The 20,483-nt window shown below is 47.4% G+C and overlaps 2 protein-coding genes across 2 annotated transcripts; both read right to left on the bottom strand.

The window, feature by feature from the left end:
* Window positions 1-1,436: 1,436 nt before the first annotated feature.
* LOC149372491 (iripin-2-like) lies at window positions 1,437-6,418 on the bottom strand. Its single transcript, XM_089586507.1, has 3 exons — window positions 6,198-6,418; window positions 4,984-5,849; window positions 1,437-3,778 (listed from the first exon to the last, which is right to left on the bottom strand). Exons 2-3 carry the CDS (start codon window positions 5,838-5,840, stop codon window positions 3,463-3,465), a joined length of 1,173 nt encoding a protein of 390 aa, XP_089442633.1. The 5' UTR covers window positions 5,841-5,849; window positions 6,198-6,418; the 3' UTR covers window positions 1,437-3,462.
* Window positions 6,419-12,305: 5,887 nt separating this feature from the next.
* LOC149372492 (iripin-1-like) lies at window positions 12,306-19,900 on the bottom strand. Its single transcript, XM_089566985.1, has 3 exons — window positions 19,694-19,900; window positions 15,729-16,618; window positions 12,306-13,957 (listed from the first exon to the last, which is right to left on the bottom strand). Exons 2-3 carry the CDS (start codon window positions 16,616-16,618, stop codon window positions 13,642-13,644), a joined length of 1,206 nt encoding a protein of 401 aa, XP_089423111.1. The 5' UTR covers window positions 19,694-19,900; the 3' UTR covers window positions 12,306-13,641.
* Window positions 19,901-20,483: the final 583 nt, after the last annotated feature.

Consider the following 20,483-nt stretch of genomic DNA (forward strand, 5'->3'; position numbering starts at 1 on the left):
CGCGCATTTCATCTTTCTCAAGCCGTTCCGTTACTTGGCTGCGTTTGACGTCGTAAGCACTACAATTAAGGACGCAGCACTAGACCATTTCTAGAACCCCGCTATTGCGGCGTCGAAACCACCACCACAGCTGTAGCACATGGCGACCTGTTAATTGGCACGACGTTGAAATACACAGATATCGACACGCGTGCGAGCTGTCGAGCTGTCACCGCGAGTGATGATACTAATCTATCATTTATAAATCACACAATATCTGTATACCATATCACATCCATAATCCATTTACGCTAAACCTTCCACCTAGCTCGCACTTTGCACTGCACATGCAACATGCACCACAGCAAATTAAATTACTAGCCTATGGATCGCTCATCAGGTCTAGACTAGAATATGCATCTCCAATCTGGCATCAGCATGAAACTTATCTAGCTAACGCCCTTGAAGCCGTGCAGAATCGCTTTGTAAGATACATAAACAGATACAGTGTAAGAGCATTAAAACTTCAGTCCGAGCTTTTTAATCTTAGCGCTCATCGTCGCATCGCTAGCCTTTGTTTTTCTGGTTTCGTAATGTATTTCACAGTTCGCTGAATCATCCCACATACGTAACTCCACCTTCCCGGTTATCCCATCGCAATGCACATCCACTGAACACTGCTCTACCGCTTACTTTAAATGTTATGTTTGCTGGGTAATTTTTTCCCCGAACACCAAATGACTGGAAAGGCCCTCCTCACGTCATTTTTGCCATCACCTGCCCATCGACGATTGTCACGACCGAGGCTTGTGCTTACTTTAAATCTTATTTTTGCTCGGTAATTTTTTCCCCTAACACCAAATGAATGGAAAGGCCTTCCTCACGTCATTTTTGCCATCACCTGCCCATCGACGTTTGCCATGACCGAGGCTTGTGACGTTCAAAAATTGTGGTCATCACCTATTATATGTAATCCCGCCCTCGATGTAATTCCCCGAAAGGGGCCTTTAAGGCAATGAAAGAAAACGACACTACACATGCATATAATCGGATGTGTCGTGTAGTGAAGAAAACTGCCAACAGATCTCCAGGCACAAAAAAGGGTGCACAGAATTCTGCGGAGAGATAATTACTAGAGATAATAGATTGGTCGGAGAGATAATAGGCTGGTGCACCCAGTAAAGTATATATTCCTCATGAAATAGTACAAAATATGGACAAAAAAAAAGTCCACTCTTAATGGCCGCGGCACATGAATGCACACATCATTCAGCTTAGACAGAGGGCGCTGCGAAATTGACCACTTAGGGCTTTGTCTGAGGCTGTCCGCGCCGATTCTCTCCCCGGGCAGTAAAATGGTCGCACTCTAACGTTCTCTGCAGCGATTGGTGGCCGAGGAACATTATCTCGAGGGAAAGACGCCGTGCGGCTGCGTCGCGCGTCGTCTTTCCCTCGAGATAATGTTCCTCGGTGTCGTGCGGATCAAGCCAGCACCCTGAAAGCAGCCGATCTCCTGCTTCTGAGACTGTAAACCTCATCAACGTATGTCTCACACTGACTTGACTTTTACAAACAAAACGTGCAGCCGCCGCTCTGGCGCTAGGGGTCCAGTCAGTGGATATGTCAACTCGTAAATTACGTAAGGCTTCTGTTAAAGTTACAGTGACTCGTTTAATATGAACGTAACGCACCAAGTGCACGTCCTGCAATGCATGCACCGTCTCGGTATTGAAATTGATCCCCAGGGAGGATACGTTCGCTGCGGACCCACGGCCTCCCTTACCATCTCTAATTGTACCGGCCGCGACCACACTAGCACAAGAGATTTCCAAACGCGATTTCCCCACGCAACTCACTGCCGCCCCTGGCTCCAATTCCCTGCATAAAACACGTTGAAGGGCTAGTTGGTGTCGCATCGTTTCTAGAAGAGTAAATGAGCGCTACTTTTTTCAGACGAACACTCAGAAAGGCACGATGGGATGGGCGCAGTCAAAACTCTCACTCTCGCCGGAGTCCGCACTCCTCAAGTCATCTTGTCACATGATGCAGGAGTGCTCCCAGGGTGAGGTAACTAGACTGCACAAAGCAGGGTTCTCTGACCACGTGTTGACAGCCGTGAGCGATGAGGCACTCTTGAAGCAAATCAAGGGAATGCTAGAGAAAACAAGGAGGCAAGAAGGACTTGGCAGGGACAAAACACTGGTGACCCCGTACATTCACAGGGTGTCCCACAGTCTCAAAATGATCAGCAACAAGACGGAGCTCCTGTGGTTTTTCTGAAAATTGGCCAAGGTATGCCCGAAGGTCAGCAGTGGTGACTCTGCGACTTCAGGCCGTGGAACGAAGCACGCAAAGCCTTATGTTCGGTGCGCCACGGGCGTGGATCTACGAGATCCACCTTTGATGTGGTAAAGTATATATTAGAAAAACTGGCCGTTGTGTCAGCGAACATGTTATAGGCAATACGGTAGATAGATAGCAAATGCATCGGACTCGTTCCAGAAGCTACCCGCCCACTGCCGCTCTTTTAAGGATGACAACAATGAAAATGGTGAGCCACGAGTTTTGGAAATCAAAGTTATAACGATAAGTAAGGAGAGATTAGTATGTTAACTTTCTATCAAATTCAGAGGTGACACATGCGATGGCCCTAATTGAGCCTCCCTGCAGGTTAGTGAAATAACAGGTGATGAAATGCTCTCTAGCCTCTTACAACTACAATTTTTTTTATGGTGATAAATGTGCATGCGTTCACTGCCTTCCTTCTAAATACACATGGAAGTGTGTTTTTTTTTTTGAAAAAGCACCCGTCCTGTCATAGTCTCTTTTTCCTCGTAGAAATAAGTAGCACTCAATTACTTCTCCAGAAACAATCCGCTTCACTTTGACTAGAATCCAGTCTGTTGCTGCAGTAGATCATCGACGTCGAATTTATCTCTGCGATACTGGTGTATCTTCTCTATTCGAGATTAAATATTTCAAGGTGAGCTCTTACATTGTTTCCTTACCTTTGTTTTTGATAAATTTCGATACAAAAGTGGAGGAGAGTGTGTAAGAAATGAGGGTCATAAAAGTAATTTATGCTTGAAAGTGTGCTTTAGAATAGCGAACGCAAACAGCTCGCCGAATAGTGTATTTTTCGAGAAACTGTTTTCGGGATTGTCTCAGCGGAATCAGACCTTGGTCTACAATATGCCGCAGGCTTTTTAGTAGTGCAACAATTTTAAGCTCAATTATGAAAAGAAATCATGCGTATATGTAGTCTATTTGAACCTTTTAGTCACTGTTCCGAGGATTAAGCCAAAATTACTTCGGAAATGTTGCGCAGAACTATACGAAACAAACCTTAAGAAAATATGCTCTTCTTTCTGGCTCTGGCGATTTGTTTTTTGTCGATACCATATGAGGAGTGGACGTGTGTGTATGGTTCACGTCTACACAGTGTGAAAGAGCACAAAAACAAGCGTCCCGTGTCCCATCGCTCTAAAGGTGGTTCACTTGTCCCGCGAAGAGCACGTCTCCCGTGTGGCGGTTACGGATGAAGAACAGGAACGGGTGGTCGACCACGATTGACGCGTCAGGGCCCTCGCTCCTGCTTTCGATTAAGACAGCTGTGGCGGCAGCTGCCTCGCTGCCTTCCTCGTTCACCTCAACCACGGCCTTGTGTATGACGTCGTGGATGACCAGACCGCGGGAACCAGTGATTCCCGAAAAGTCGGCGTGTCGTTCGTCGAAGGCCTTCGACGCTCCGAGCTCCGACAGTGGCCCCTTCAGCTTATAAACGCCTTCGAGCTTGAACCTGCGATGAAAAAGAAGGACAAATTTATAACCAAATATATTTGGCCACTGGTGGCAAACGTCCCTTTGATTGGTCTTCCCATGAGTGACGCGTGTTCGGAAGTATATGTATACTCTTAACAACTCCTGCAAGCCATTGCACGGCACCTCAAAATACCGGTGGTTCAATTATTTCTGAAAACTTTCCCACGGAGTGATCAGATGTAAGAGATTGTCAAGTCAGCACAAAAAACCGAACTTCTCAAATCGCTGACTATAAAAGATATATGTGGAAAAAAGAATAAATTTCGCACTATATTGTTCCCTATACAGGAGGAATTCACCGACCTCACAGTGGCCGTCATTTGTTGTACATGGAGCGCGGTGAAAGGTCAAACGCACGTCTAACCTACTTACTGCCACCTTCTTAGGCCTGTACCACTGAAGTTAGGCTCTGTACGACACAATTTTGTCAATGACGTCACATGAATGCCTTTTATGAGTTGAACGGAGCTACGGCAAGTATTTGCATAAGCTGTATTCGTCATCCAATCACAGGCTTTGCTGTTTCATGCGTTCCATGTGGCTATACGGGAGAACTCCTGATGCGAGGGACCACCACCTTCGGAATACGCATTAAACACTCTCTCTTCTGTGCCTTTAACAGTTCGCAAGCAGTTCCGCATCTTTGCTGCGTTGATGTCGTACAGCGCTACAACCAGCACTATTCGCTTTTGCGTTGCGCGGTCGCACCGTGGTTTACGACGTACGCTGTACAAACTGCACCGGCGCGTGTACGACGTAGCACTAACCTACTTCGGGAATGATATCCTGCCTTTCTTGCGGCGACGTCGCCTCCACAGCTGTACATTGCTAACTGTTGGGTGGCGCGCTGATAGAGCACACAGCAAGATGAATTCTGGCGATCGTTTGCCTGTCATCGCGGCTGATAGTGCCAAGCGATCATTTATATATCGCACTATATCTCCATATCTTATCACATAGATTATTCACTTTAACCGAGCCACTCCTCAGAGCTCGTTATTTCGACTGACACTACAAATGTATAATCGTATGCGTCGCGTGCTGAAGAACACAGTGAAAAGATATCCCACCTAGCACGAAAAAGTGAGCGCAGAATTCCGCGGAAAAACAATATATTGATGCAGCCAATAAAGATATAGATGCCTCATAAAACACGAAGTACTGGAACAGAAGACTACTCACTTAGGCAGCGCCAAGTCAATGTCCATATCACTCAGCTTGGACCGCAGCCGCTGGAAGCTTGACCATGTAAGATTCTGCCTGAAGCTGTCCGCGGCGGTTCTCTCCCGGGGAAGCAAAATGGTCATGCTATAATCCAGCCCAGCATAGGGCAGGTCGATGATATCCGTGTTCATCTCGTCGTCTTGAGCGTAACCTGCCTTGACCTGTGCATGCATCATGTCCACATCCACACTGTGTGCTCCCGCATTAAAGAACGGTGCCTTCGATGTCCGTGTCACTTCGAAGGGTGTTTTCCATATTCCTTTGAAGTAGACAGCATTCAGAAGGACCAGCCTCGTCCTTAGTGGAAGCGGTTCACTGAGCAACTTCTCAATTTTTCCCTCTGTCTTGTTCTTCACCCATTCGTTGATACTGTTCACAGAGCGTTCATCATTAAAGTCAGCCCTGTTGACTTCCGCCCCGAAGGACTGACTCAATAAGTCTAGATACTCTCTTAACACAAGGTAGTCACTTTCAACGACCGCAGCGTTGGCGTACCGGATAGTAGAGTTTGATGGTACCCGTAGAAGAAATGTGTGCTGTGCGTGAGCAGTGGGCACGTGGTCAGGCGTCAAGCCCGCGGACGAGTAGGCGAGAGTCTGATGCAGATCGTGCTGCGTCTCGCCTCTGGAGCCAACGTAGGCCATGGCCATAGCCGTCGACACACTGTAGGGCGAGAAGAAGAGGTTTACTTCCGACGAGGTTGGCATCTTGCGAAGGAGCCGGAAGCCGAACTGGTTGTTTGCATCAGTCACCTTGTGTTCATCTTGAGCGACGCAGAGGGCCAAGAGCCACGCCATCAGTATGCCAGACTTCATAGTTGACCACTGCAATGATGCGAAGCAATGGGAGCACAAAAAGTTGAGCGATTATGTCGCGTTAGAGCGTAGCGATCATTTAGGTTACACCGTATATGGAGTATAAAAGCGCTGGCCTTGTAGCCTGATCTCTTCTTCATTGTTTGCCACTGCGGGCGAATAAGGACAGACGAGGAAGAACCGCACAATGCGCATGCCGCATACTCGGCAAAATTGCCCAATTTTTTTTGTTAATTTAATTTGTTTCTTGCGAGAAATAACGAGAGTGTGAACGAGATATAACTCAAGCAATTATGTGGAATTTTTTTTTGTCCATTTGAAGCGGTTGACGGAAGTATTTTGCCTTTGTGTACGTACCTGGAAGCTTGCAGAGGGGCCTTGGGGCTGATCTTTCCGTCGAGCAGCGTAGGCCTTGCTGAACCAGCAGATTAGTCGTGGAAAAGAGAGCGCGAGATGAGTGCTATACTGCTCGGAAGAGGCCAGTAATGCCGCAGAGGACGGAAGGCGCGTGGAAAGGATTTGGCAGCCACAGACGGTTCTATCTCTGCGTCCCGCTGAAACCAAAGAAGGCGGCTACCAAGAAGAGACCCGCATTATCACACCGCGCTTTCTTTAACTCACCCTTTTTATTCAGCGTAGCCTCCTTTTGCCATCTTGCGACGAAAAACGGCATCTCTATTCACACAGGCTCTGATTTACACGCTGTGGTGCTTAGGTTAGGCTTGGTTAGGTTAGGTTATAAGGAAAGGGAAGGCACGGCGATTGCATCATTATGGCTGGATATGTCATGCGCGTCTTGAGGAGGGAGTTCGACGGGTTGAAAAGTGAAATAAGGAAACGCCTGCAGAGACCTCACACGGTATAGGCCGTCCATGTGTGGGTCCAAGCTGAGCGTCTCAACTCAACTACTGCTGCACACTGCGGACCCCTTCGCCGGCTATCTGCCTTATTTTATACGCGTGCTGTTGGCAAGCAGAACAAATGGCAACATTATAAAGTTTCTGCATAGGGGAGACGTTTTAGCATAGCAATACTTTGATTTGAGCTAGTTGGTTGTAGCATGACATGTTTACGCAAAAAGCGTACTGGAGCTAAAAGACGAAGACAAAACACACAACACACAGGACTGGCGCCAACTTCCAACTGAGTTTATTCACGAAAAAACCCACTTAATAACCACACGGCATGCGAAAAGATAAAGGCGAACCAGATACAAGGGGTGATTTAACAAAGACACACGTGCGAAAAGGACCCAAGAAATGATTATAAAGCTGACAAAGGCCCACTAAGAAAACTAATCTCTTCCTCTGACAGCGACACAGATGGCTTGCTTATGCAGATAGGGCCCCTCTGCTTGATGTAATATGCTCTATGTAACAGCATAGATGCGCAATTAAATATTGGATCTGTGCTGCGGATGTGCGAAGGCAGCTGAACTCCCCTGTGGGGCAAGCACCTCCTACGCATGTTCCTTCTATGCTAAAACATTGTATTATTGAGTCCAACAGGACGTCGTTGCCCATTGTTCGGGCCAGAAGAAACTAGAAAGCTTTCTGATCAGCCTTTCAAGTCATCTACACCCAGAAACACTGAGCCAGGTATTCTGTGTAATTGGGCGCTGTTTAAGCTGCATGCCACTCATTATAGAAATCGATTCTGTTGGGCATCGTGTCTTTGAACAAGCACACAAGGGACGATTAGTGGAAGAAAAGCCTGTTGTTTTCCCTCAAGTAAGTTTAAAGGAAAGATATTTATTTTCAGAGCTCACTTGTAGCATTCCCATGTTTTAGAGCCCTGTATTTCTTCAATTGTTTTTAAAATCATTTTTCCTGAAAGCGGTTAGCAAGTGCTCTGAGGGAGCTGAGGTTGCTGTGTGTTGAATATGTTGTATCATGCACTCGTTTCAAGAAGCCCTCAGTGTACCTACAATGAATTATTTATCTTAAAAAATGGACGTTATGAATGCTCAAGAAACACAGTGATGACTTGTGCTGCCTCCTTATTTTGAAGCAAGTGTGCAAATCCCACGACACAAAAATTTATACGGCCGACAAAACACAACGCTGTTTTTAGCTTGTCCTTTTGATTCTTTAGCCAATGTCTCCTGTGGTTTGTCCCAAATGAAAGCTGTGCAACCCTCCGACATTTACATTATGCTGCATCTTTGATTTGCACAGTAAAGGACTGTTCAAGAAACATGCTTATTCGCAATACAAGGCAGGACTGCGCGAATAAAATAGGACAGGAGACATAAACGAAAACGACACCACGGGTGCATTTTCTATGTATCCTATTCTGTTTTACTCACGCAGTTCTATTTTTATTGAAATGAGCCAACTAAGGCGCAAGAACAATCTGCTACTTATTGCACAGCAGGCTAGTTGTTGAAGCTCAAGCATGCTTTCTGCCTGCATCGCAGACACTGATAGCAAAGTTGGTTGGAACAGTATGGCAAAACTGCTCCTAGAATGACAGCAAGCCGCTTTCAAGAAAAAAAGCAATCATGGCCATCACTCCTTCATCACACTGTTGAAAACTTTAGCACGACAATATAGTTAACTGGTTTGGTTTGGTTTGGTTTATGGGGTTTAACGTCCCAAAGCGACTAAGGCTATGAGAGACGCCGTAGTGAAGGGCTCCGGAAATTTCAACCACATGGGCTTCTTTAACGTGCACTGACATCGTACAGTACACGGGCCTCTAGAATTTCTCCTCCAAAGAAATTCCAGCCGCCGCGGCCGGGATCGAACCCGCTATAGTTAACTGGAATGCTGTATCTACATGTTTCATGTTTCTTACCAGCATGCGACAAAACGCATGACGAAATACATCTTTCACACTAGCAGGCAGCAAATTATTGCTTTAGCAGCTAGTGTTATTCACATGCGAACAAACAGTTACAGTTTTCTAGAATAGTGATTCAGGGTTACTTCCTTGAAACGAGCACAGTGACAGGCATGACAGGACGGGCGCTGACTGCAACTATGTTTATGGAAAGACATACTCGTTATATTGATTTAGATCCGAGTATTCTGCACAATGTCACCTTTGGTATCTGTTAGCCTAATAGGTTTGGTTGTATCAAGGTGTTGATTTTTTTTTATTGTGTTTGATTCATCACGAGTAATTCCTACTTTTCATGCTTCGAGGCCTGCGCACCTGGAGACGCCACACTCTCTCGAGAAGCATTCAGATAAAAGCATGCCCAGCAATCCCGGCCATTCGTCTTTCCGTCGAGGACTGCATAACTTCACGCGAAATGAGCTTTACATTTATCAGAAAGAACAGAACAGGGCCACCGATAATGGAGGTCCAGTGGAAAAGATTAGTCGCCCTTCGACACCTTCTATCTCCAAGCACCGCTGACGCCAAAAGCGGATGCGAGTAAGAGCCTCGCGTTGTCTCTCAGCGCTGATCATATTTTTATCACACTTTTTTTTCTTTAATCTTCGGTGGTCCTACATTTTTATTTGTTACTCGACATCATGGCTTTCTTTTGACGTTTTGGTGATGGCACATGCGCGGTAGTGTTCAAGTTCCAAGAAGGGACTTGTCATGTCACTCCGCTCACAAGCATTCTTATTCATCTATTTTGTCAATTTTGGCGCTGTATGCAAGCTGGATGCCAAGCTTCACGGAGAATTGTGTGGGGCATCTAATAGTTCTTGAAGAGAGAAAAGCCTCTTTTTTTCCTCGCTTTCTCTCTCTGTTTTGCGTCGAACGTGCAGCTTTAGTTTGCGACCGGTTTTCTTATCAACCAGACAGACAATTCCGTCGACATGTTTGATTTTTTTAGTTTCTCTTCATACCTTTCACGTTCTCAAATTACGACAGGAAGCATGTTGTGTTTATTAATTGGAGGCTCCAATCTTGTCCCAAATTGCTCGCTCGTAACAGTGTTCAGGTTTCTGAGACCCCGTTTTTGAAAACAGAGAATATTTTATGTGGCTCGTACTGCTAGATCTTTGGGTACGTCACGGAAATCTTCGTAAACAAGGTTAGTTTTTGTAGATATCACTTGCATTTTTTTGGAAAATTTGGCTTCGCAGCAAACAGATGGAGGAATACGTGCTTCATTTGAATTTATGAGATACTGAAACAATCATAATTTCAAGGTATTCAAAATTTCCAGTAATTCATTAACTCCCCCCCCCCCCCCCCCCCCCCCGTCCTTCAGGGTATCGGCGGCACATTATCGCTCGCTCAGAGGCACACAGATTGTGCACGCCTGCTGTGCTGTGACCATCGTTGCTGTTGTTGCCTCGCTGCTTCAGAGGTAAAAGCACATAACACTTGCACGGACATAGCGGAGCGACGCGAATCCCACCTCCTCCAAGCAGCTGGGGTCGGTGAGGGGAGGCGAAAGGAAGGTGCGCGCATTTGTTTCGGCGAGGTTACGAGAGTTTGGATCATTGCGCTCATAAAATTAGAGGTGTTGGAGTAGGCAGAAGAGAGAGAGAGAGAGAGAAAAGGACGGAAAGGCAGGGAGGTTAACCAGGCGATGCCCAGTTGGCTACCCTACACTTGGGGAGGGGAACAAAGGGGAAAAAAGGAAAAAGAGCGGCAAGGAAATGAGATTTCTAAGTGTCCAGCGACCACCATGTCACAGGGACAGAGGGCGCGCACTGAAAACTTAAAGATTATAGGCGGGAATGCAACCCTGAGTCTTTTAAGAAAGTCAGGAGCGCTTTCACCGCTTTCCGTTGTCTGGAAGGTTCAGTCCAAGGCCCCAGAACGTTAGACTCTGTTAAAGGACGCGAGTCCAAGCGGAGCAGAGAAACACTTAGGACACCGCGCTCTCGCTCGAAACGAGGGCAGTCACAGAGGAGGTGGCTGATCGTCTCGTCACAACCACACTGGCCACACGCAGGAGAGTCAGCCATTGAGATGAGATGGGAATAGGCGTTTGTGAACGCCACTCCCAGCCACAGGCGGCACAACAGCGTAGTATCACTGCAGGATTTGCGAAATGGTACCGCCCTCCCCTCTCCTTATGCCCGAAGGAAGAAATTTTACTTAATAAAACCATGCTCAAGGCTAGTTTTGAAGCACAAAATTTCAACAAATGCATAGTTCAATGGACAATGGGGATCACTTCCCATGCGACCGACACCTCTAAGACCGGCCAATAAATCCACCCCCGAGCAGAGGCCTGTCGCCTCCAAGAAGCGACTCGAGTGCATCTACTCCAGTCGATGGCAGTTCCCGTAGGAAACAGCTGGATGTCACCGCTGTCCGAGCTGAGCAGCAAAGACGGGTTCGACGCTCGAGTGTCGTACGTTGCAGCTCTTTCTGCACGACCGAGCAAGCGGCTGACGATGGCGAAGGCTGCGCACGCCGCAGCAAAGCAGCGTTCACGTCCGGGTGTAGCGCGATTAACTGTTGACTAATCGCCCACCGCGCGTCATCGGCAGTCGCATGCGCACCTTTCGTGGAGGGAATGGGAAGTGCTTTGACCGCGCCGGGCGACTTTTCGCACCTAAATGATTCATCTACAACTGTGCGTCAGTATGCAGAATCGAAGGAAATGGGTGTAACCTGGACACGTTGCAGTGTCTTTTTTAGATGCGGCGCAGCTTTTAAAGCCTGAATCACTATTGGAGCTGGTCGTTCTAGTTTAAAGCATTCGTCACACCCTCCTACCCATCTCTTCTCTCGACATTTTCTCTTTTCCGGTCGATTAAATTTTTAGGACCGGCCAATATGTCAACAACGCTGTGCTCCCACTCCCGCTTTTCTTACTGCTGTTGATAAAAAAAAGCCCCTCAATTTTTCTTACCTCGAAGCACTGCTGCCGCCACTGGTTTCAACCTGCCCGCCCGAGCAGCATGGTGCGCGGAATCACCAGCTCCTCTCGACATCTTATGCTCTGTCCTCTTCATTCACACAAAAGGGATGGCATGTCACTGCTACTCAGTTTAATCATCGTTCCACGCTGAGCGAACCTCGTGCACGTCTGAGGAGAGGCCTGGAAGACATTCCTTGTGCACTTGCGGTACACCGCTGCTAGTCTATTGCAGGTAACAGAACAGAAATGAACAAAATAATAAAAAAAGAGTTGCATTACTTTTAATCTTCTCAACTCGAACCTTCTGACGTGATGACACCGTATATCCAAAAATATGAATCGTACATGTTCAGCAATAAATTCCAAGCTTACCGTCGCTCGATGCCTGTTTCATCCGCTACTGCATCCAATCGCGACGAGATAAGCAGCTTATATAGCTATTTCAATTACAATTACAGAAGGAGTGATACTGCCTCTGGAGCTTTGTTATTTCCAATTAGCAATGGCTGCCTTTCGTTCAGTGTAATGTGCTGCCGTGTTGTTATAAGCGCCATTATTAGCACTCAGTGTTAATTCAAATGTAGTGTCTGTCCTCTGTTGCAGAACAAGTGTCAGTTCTTATCTCTCTAAGCCGATTTGTCGATAGCTCTGAGAAAACAGAAACAGTGTTCAAGTCATATGCTTCAAACTGTTTATTCACCACAACTCTACATTTTTTTTTTAATGCCCTAATCAACTCGATACCGCCTTTGTTGACGTTGTTTAACATCGTTTCGAACGCGCGCCTCGGCTGGTAGGCATATAGAAATGAAACTCACTGGAAAAGAAAATTAGCTTTCGCCTGTAGATATTTTCCATAAAGAACAAACCTTTCGATGATAGCTTTAGTATCTTGGGATTTACCCAAAACACTGCTTTTAACATGAGATAAAACAACAAAAGAAAACGCCGTAATGATGACTAGCGTCCGTTAGTAGTCGTATACAAAGCTCCATGTAGCATAAAAATCGTCTAATAAACTTATATACATATTGCAACTGCACAGATATTAAGTACTTTCCGCATTCTAGAGAAGGAACGCAAAAAACATTGTGAAATGACAATGTGGTATTCTTCGACGCTTTTTAAGCTGAGTTCGCTTTCACTCGTAGCAGGATATCTTTCGTTATTTTTTGTCCTGCAATACTTTGCAACAAGCTTGTTCACACTTTCTGAAGACTTCGTGATATTCGAGTGCACGCATGCTAAAACATAACTCGAAAAATATATTACTTGTGCTCATTTCTCATGTTTAAACATAGACTCTATCGAAGGCCGGCGCCCTCGTGAGGGCATAGCCGGTCATAGGAACTTCGAGCGCAGGTTTCCGCTTTCTGGTCGGCGCAGATAGGAGCACGAAAGAAACTAACGAAAAAAATAAATGGCACAAGTATCCGCACTGCTTCCTGAATGAACGATAATCTTTCGCGAGAAAAAAAAAATGAACAGTCTGGTTTCCTGCAGGAAAATGGCAGGCTATCCTCTCTGCAGTAGCGAAGGCTAAGACAGGGGATGGAAGTGCGCCGGAACAGGAGGTTGGGTAACTTGCAAAGAGACCTACACAGTAGCTGATAACCTCTAAAGAGAATATGTTCTCGGGCATTGCTGCTTTCTTTGAACACTGAGAGCACAGAGTGCATCTAGAACGCAACGAACACCATGGAGATAGCTTGCTGTTTCAATAATCAAGTAAAATGGACACGGGACGCCCTGCTTTGCCCTTCAACCATTCTTAAAAGCTTGGTCTCCATTGCCACCCTGCCTGGGCCTCAAAAAGCATTGCCTGCCTCACATACGGTGTACACGCATATCAGGGGCATTGAATACCCTAACTGTTCACATCGCCCACTTAATCTGTACTGTCAAAAAATGAACAACCACTTGGAGTATGAACGGTGCCTACTACAAACGCGTCAGTTCGTGAGGGTGGAATTGTCTTCATGACGAGAGGAGCTCGTCGCATCACGGTTCTTCCTACACGTAGTTCACTTGTCCCATGAAGAGGAGGTCTCCCGTACGCGTGTTTCGTATGAAGAACAGGAACGGGTGGTCGACGCGGAACTGCAGCGGACCCCCAGTGGTGCGCGTGTTGATCACGACGCCGGTCACCGCGGCCGCCTCACTGCCCTCTTCGTTGACCTCGACCACCGCCTTGTGGACCACTTCGTCAACGAACAGGTCTCGGCCGCCGTTGATGCCCGACAGGTCTGCCTGAGATTTGTCGAACACCTTTTGGATGCCCACTTTGGGCAGAATCTTCTTCATCTTGTACTCCTCCTCCAGCTTGAACCTGCGCCAGTCGAAGATGGACAGTTATGCTTTGGTGACTTCGTGTCGCTCTGACAACAGAGATAGGGAAAAGTGATAATCCAAGCTTGCATGTATATTCCACCCTTTGACGTGTAGTAAAGCCTCTATCTACCACTAAGCATCCCCCCCCCCCCCCCACCCCCTCGGCAAGACACCTGGAGGACTCGTAGTCTAAGTTAATGCTCAATGAGTCGAAATCAAACTGTTTTTACTTTCATGTGATGTGAAGAAAAAATGCTAAAATGAATTTACTGTTATTTTCATCAAGAGTATTAATCAGCGTTTACACCTAAGAAGAAATTAATGAAACTGCAACGCATTCAAAGAAGAAAGAATTTGCAGCTGACTTTATGCTTTCACGTTGGATATATGTCCACGTCATTTATATATTTTATTCCGAAGATGCTTCCCAAGGCAAAAAAGTGCTGCTGTTAACACACAGCAATGAAGCTTGAACAATAATGTAAGCCCAAGCATGATCCCGTTGTGACATTCTGCCCATAAAGTCTCACAGCACTGACCCGCTGGATAGTTGATTCATGGGCTAGTGTACGATATGGCAGCACAGGAACGCGCAGGGCAGCGAATCTGTGTTGGTGTCCTGGTACGCACACTTTGCAGCTAGCGATTTAATGGCCTCAGTGCTCGGTTCTACTATAGCATGGGACCCAGTAAGACTGCCTAAACACAGGGATATCATTGAGCATAACCCGCTGTCTTCTCTATAATGCTATCTTTGATGCTTACTTGCAGCGTCACGCTCACTGAACACCCGCAGAGTAATCAAAGCGTGAACTAAGCGTGGCTCGCATGTGCAAGGCTGCTCGTGCGTAAGCTACGTGTCGTGATTTCAGTAGGAAACCTTGGCTACCTCATCTTTGCAAAACAGTTACAGAAGGTTCTTCCATGTGGACATGTGGAAAATGTTGCTAACTCCATCCATACACTTCATGCAATCGCTGACAAATCAGGTAGATCGAGTGGAAGTTTGATTTATGAGTAAGCTCTGACACTCTGTCAGGTGTCATATCTTGTGTTGAATGTGGCGAAAAGCAGATACTTTTGCAATAACTTCGTTTCCACAGAACATCGCGTGCTAGCTGTCTCGTTTCCTGCTCGCTGCTCATCACTCCTCGTTCATCGAGTTCTTCCTGGAAACGCCGTCGGTAAAGGCATGTCAGAGTGCGGAGTGTTGCGAACACGGCAGAAACATGCGCGCTTTCTAAAAGATACGGCGTGGCGCTAGCCAGTCGCTTTATGGCTGGTCGGTTTTAGCGCCCGCTGAATTCGTTGTTAACCCCATATTACGTTCACCTAATGAAACGCTCAGTAACGCTTCTAATCGTGGTCTAAATACTATCGAGTCGCATGCTAGGCACGCTGAAACGTGTGTTTCTGTTGTACAAGGCACCATATCATCAACATCACGTCGTGATAACATTTCGGCAAAGATTATGGACAAACACGTTCATTATGTCAGCAATCAACTTAGATAACCAATAACTCTACGGCTAACAAAGCGCACTACCTTAACAGTCGTCATGAACGCACTTCTTGAAAAAGTACTTGAATAAAAAGGTAGCGCAAAAAAAGGACGAGCACATGAGGAAGACACCACAAACACGAACGCGCACTCTTAAAAATTAAAAAAAAAAGAACTAAGTAGCACTCTTCATTTCTTTTCATATCCTAATTCGAAGTACCTCAACCCCCCCCCCCCCCCCCCCTTTTTTTCTACGACGTTCGCTTACCTTGGAAGGTGAACTTGAACCGTAACTGCGCGAAGATTGGACAACAGCTTCCTGAATTCCTCGAGGGTGAGTTTTCCCTTAACGGACTCGACTCCGGCCCTATCATTTGGCAGCAAGATGCTCATGCTGTAGTCGAAGCCGCTGTACGGCATGTCCAACAGACTGGCGCCTAGATCCCTCGAGTAGGCGTATCCCGCCTTCACGGTTCCCTGCATGGTGTCCACGTTAATCGAGTGGGTTGCGTCCGTGTAGAAGGGAGCCTTCGTCGTCTTCGACGCGTCGAACTTGGTGTGCCAGGTTCCCTTGAAGTAGATGGCGTCGAGCAGCACAAGTCTGGTGTCGGACGACAGCTTCTCCTTGAACAAAGTACTAATCTTCTGCTGAGTCTTCTGGTTCACCCATGAGTTGATGGTGTTCACGGCCTCCTGCCCGGCCCCAGCGAAATCGACCTTGAGAAGCTCAGCTCCGAAGCCGTTCTCCAGTGCCTGTACGTAGGCCGGGAGGATATTGAGCTTGCCATCAACAGCCGCTGCGTTGGCGATCTTCAATGTCGAGTTGGACGGGGCAAGCAACTGACGGTTGTGCTGCGAATGCGCTCCTAGGACGTTGGCGTTGTCCAGGCCTACCGCAGTGTAGCCCAGGGCGTCGTGGAGTTCTCGTAACGACGCATTCCTCGCGCCAGCGTAGGTCATGGCGAGAGCGGTGGCTATGCTGTACGGCGAATAAAACACATTTTTCTGCGGGGAACTCTGCAGGTGTGGAAGGAGCCGGAATGCGAAGTCATTGCTGGCGGCTGTCACCCTAATGTTGTCTTGCGCCGAGGCGGGAGCAAAGAAGGCTTTGAGCAAGAGGAAGACGACTGTGAGCTTCATGGTGGGATGTGGCTCCATCTGTGGGGAGAAAGAAACGCATTGTAGTGCTTTTCTTTCCCTTATAGAGCACCACTTTAACCGATAATTTGGTGTTTCCTTAAATGAAGCGGAGGTCACAGTGGCCATAGTGGCGTTGAGAGTGTGGCAAATTGACACAACGTCCTTAACAAACTAACTGTACGTACATACGAGTTTCTTCTACTGAGAAGAAAATAAGACATTCCAGTGAGTGAAAATTAAGAAAGCCAGACTCTTAAGTCAAGACTGAGATTGCTGATCTTTTCTTAGATAAACATTAATTTCATTGCCACGGTCGTCAACGCAACGTCTGCAGCTCGCTCCTGAACGACCGCGATAAACCCCTCCATGACGTTTTCTGCCACCGACAATACAGGGGCATTAGACCCTGAGTGCCACTCCTCATTACATGATTAGACGGGTGATGATCTACAATGTTTTCCTGCGGACAGGCATGCTTTCAACTAGCCAGCAACGTGTGCCAGTACGGCATGCTTGACGTAGATGTCAACACATCGGACCAGTGGCGGTGGAAACGACCCCCGAATTCTTGGAAACCCGGGGACACGCGCAGCTCGCCGATACACGTGCTAGCCGACACAAAGCAACTTTTCGACAACGTGGGAAACGTCGTAAGAGTGCATGGTTTAGACTGATTGGTGGCCCACTCCAAGGGAGAAGGGGAATACTGAAGGGGGCCGATACGCTCCGCCCCAGGGCGTGGACCTGGATGTGACTGTCGCGCATTGTCTGAAAGCTTTTTCAATCGAGCGTTTTGGAGAAGTAATGGGGGCAGATGCATTAAATGAGGTTAAATCGTTCCTCCCGAGGTCGGAGGCTTTCCTCCAGGGTGCCAGTAGACACGTCCCAAAATGCCGCTGGTCCTTCTCATGAGCATGGCAGTGCGATGGGGGGGGGGGGGGGGGGGGGGGGGGGGGGGGGGAGCTCACCAAAGTGCAGCTACTCAACGGGCCGTCGCCCCTCTGAGACGAGCGTGGCGGGTGAGAGCCAGGAAGCGACTTCGAAGTTTAATTGTTATAAAACGCGACTTTCGCGGCAAACGGAGTCGTTGAAATTCTGATAATTCGTCTACTTGAGTATTTCACAGAGCGGAACAATTACTCTTATTTTCGATGTATTAAAGACGCCGGAAATATTTCAAGCACATCCGTCCAACCCTGGCCAACTTCAACGGCTTTCAGAGGTGTCTTTTTTATTTTTATGGATAATATATCTCTTTCAGTTCAAAAGATATTTAGCTTCAGTGGAATGCTTTTTCTGAAATGGTAATCCAGGTAATTTATATTAGACGAGAGCGGCAGCAGGTGGATCGTTTCAGCGGGATACGAAACATTCTTCTTTTTTGTTCTTAGAAAAGAGTCGAAGGACGAACATTACCGGACAACCTAGCGCGCGCGCCTGAAGACAGAGCTGACGTCTTAAGTGCCCACTCTCTCCTTCTCCGAAGTGTCGCAGCGCACCAGGAAGAGACGCGCGCGAAATGGCAGAGGAGAAACCTGTTGGGCTATGCTATGCATAAGCCTCTCCCACCGGCGTTGTACTGAGAAATGACGAATAGCGAGTTGGGAGTAGAATTGAACTCTTCTTGCTTGAAATTCTCCGGCAGAATTTTTCAATTTTTAACGATTTAATCAATTTTACGTACACATTAGCCAATCGAGAACTTGGATAAAAGGTGTCGAGGTAGCTAACCATTGCACAGAGAAGCCAACAGTTGCGGACACCTTAGCTAACAACACAGAGAAGTCAATAGCTGCGGACACACGCACACACGCACGCACGCACGCACGCACGCACGCTCGCACACACACACACACACACACACACGCGCGCACGCACACACACACACACACACACACACACACACACACACACACACACACACACACACACACACACACACACACACACACACACACACAAGAGAAAAAGTTGCATATGAGCGTTCAGAGATGCGTTTTAAGTGAGTTATGAAGGAGAGAGCGGTATGGAGAAAATAAAGCGCCATAGGAAACCTTTCCGCACAAAGGTATCTACTGGGCTGCCTGCATGCAGCGTGCTGTTTTCACTACTTGCTGCTTGCCTGTGACTAGCTGCTTCACATATCAGTTAAAAAAAAGCGCGATTTGATTTTGCATTTTTTCTTCGTTTCTTCGGTACATTGTGATAGTAGTCTTTATGACTAGTACATAGTAATATACAAGCGACTAGAAAAATTTCTTAGCGGGGCTGCCATTTATTGCTTTTATTACAAGGCGGTAGTCACTCCACTATACTCTGACAAGTAGGTATCCGTACGGAAGCAGGCAGGAAGATGTGATTCTTGTCGACACAAAACATAACAAACAAATGTAGAAGGAAGCCTCGGTCCGCTAGCTCAAGCAAAGAAAAGCCCTCTTGGCGAAACGCAACCTAATGGACTGAGGCTACCCTTCGAGCTTTGTTCATTTTGGATTGTGTTGACATGCCGGTAGTATGGCAAAAAAATAAACCGATCGGGAAGTAGCATACATAGAAAAATTTTTTGAGCCCAGGCGGAATGCAAGACAGTATAGGCATTTCTGGACACATCTGTCTGTTGACGCCTGCATTTATAAGTATGTCATCTACGTGCACCATTGCGAAAATTTTCCGGGACGCGTGTTGTTGAAGTTACCGTAGCTCTGACTCACGAGACAGTCGCGTTGCATGGTTGCCAGCGAACAGAACACGCGTGACCCCAAGAAGCACAGGCCATCTGCCCAACATCGGAGATGGATAGTTTACACTGGTCCATTCTACGACCATGTTTCACCAACAAAGTTCAAATATTGGTCCGATTACTGTGCTGCGTGGGAACTCTCATATCTTGACACATTTGAGGTGACTGCACCAAAATAATTTTTTGCCGCACAATCTCGTCCCACAAGCTTAAGATCGCGATAGTACGTAATGTGTTTTGTTAAACTAAGCGCCCGTCGCCAGCAGTCACAACTCGCAAAGCAACCTTTCTCAGACGTTTCTCCGCCGCTTCACTAACACTGCAAGAGACAAAAAAAAAACTTGAAATTTTACCTTGTCTCGGTGTCCGTCCTGCGAAGTCGAATACGGAGCCCTCAGACCTGTTGCTGGTGCGGAGGAATAAGCTCCGGTGGCTTTATGGCCGACGCCCAGAAGTCAAGTGCCTGCCGAGCTAGCGTCGTCGCGTGCCTCTTGCACTGAGTGCTTGCGGACGCCCGTTGAAACGGACCGGTTTCTCTTTCTTGGGGACGTTTCGCTTAGGAAGGGGGAAGGGAGAGCGGTGCGCTGCGTTGCGTCGTGGTGCCGTTCTTCCTTCTTTCCGTGTTCCTTCCCAAGGCGAGCCCGAGCGGAGGCGGGGCAGACACGTGCGGACGGCGGCGCCTTGAATAACAACGAGGTTTGCGCTGATGAGTGCCGCCGGCGGCGGACACACAGCGACCTCCAAGCAGGGAGAGAGGATAGGACGCGTCATTCTTATCTTATTTCTTTTTGCGTGCCATTCAGTGCGCGCGACGGGGGAGCTTGACGTATGAGCATACTCTGGCAGGCGCAAGCGGAGGTGCAAATTGAAAGGTGGGCGCTGACAGCTCGCCCAATGCGCGTGGCTTGGATATGTCAGAAGTGAGACGCGAACACAGAAAACACGACACCATGGTGTCTATTTCTTGTTACTTGTGCGCACGTGTGCGCCTCGGTTACATGAATGCGAAAGCAGTCGTCTACAGTCAACTTTTCGAGGGAAAGAGAGCGTTTTGAGAAGGAAAGGAGTGACTCGTTCTCTACTCGCTTCCTCGACGTTTTTCTTCTTTCCCTCAAAAAGTCGACTGGAGTCGAATTGTTTGGT

This window comes from Amblyomma mixtum, chromosome 1 (assembly GCF_055824585.1).
Source record: "Amblyomma mixtum isolate Tamu chromosome 1, ASM5582458v1, whole genome shotgun sequence".
Lineage (NCBI taxonomy): Eukaryota > Metazoa > Arthropoda > Arachnida > Ixodida > Ixodidae > Amblyomma > Amblyomma mixtum.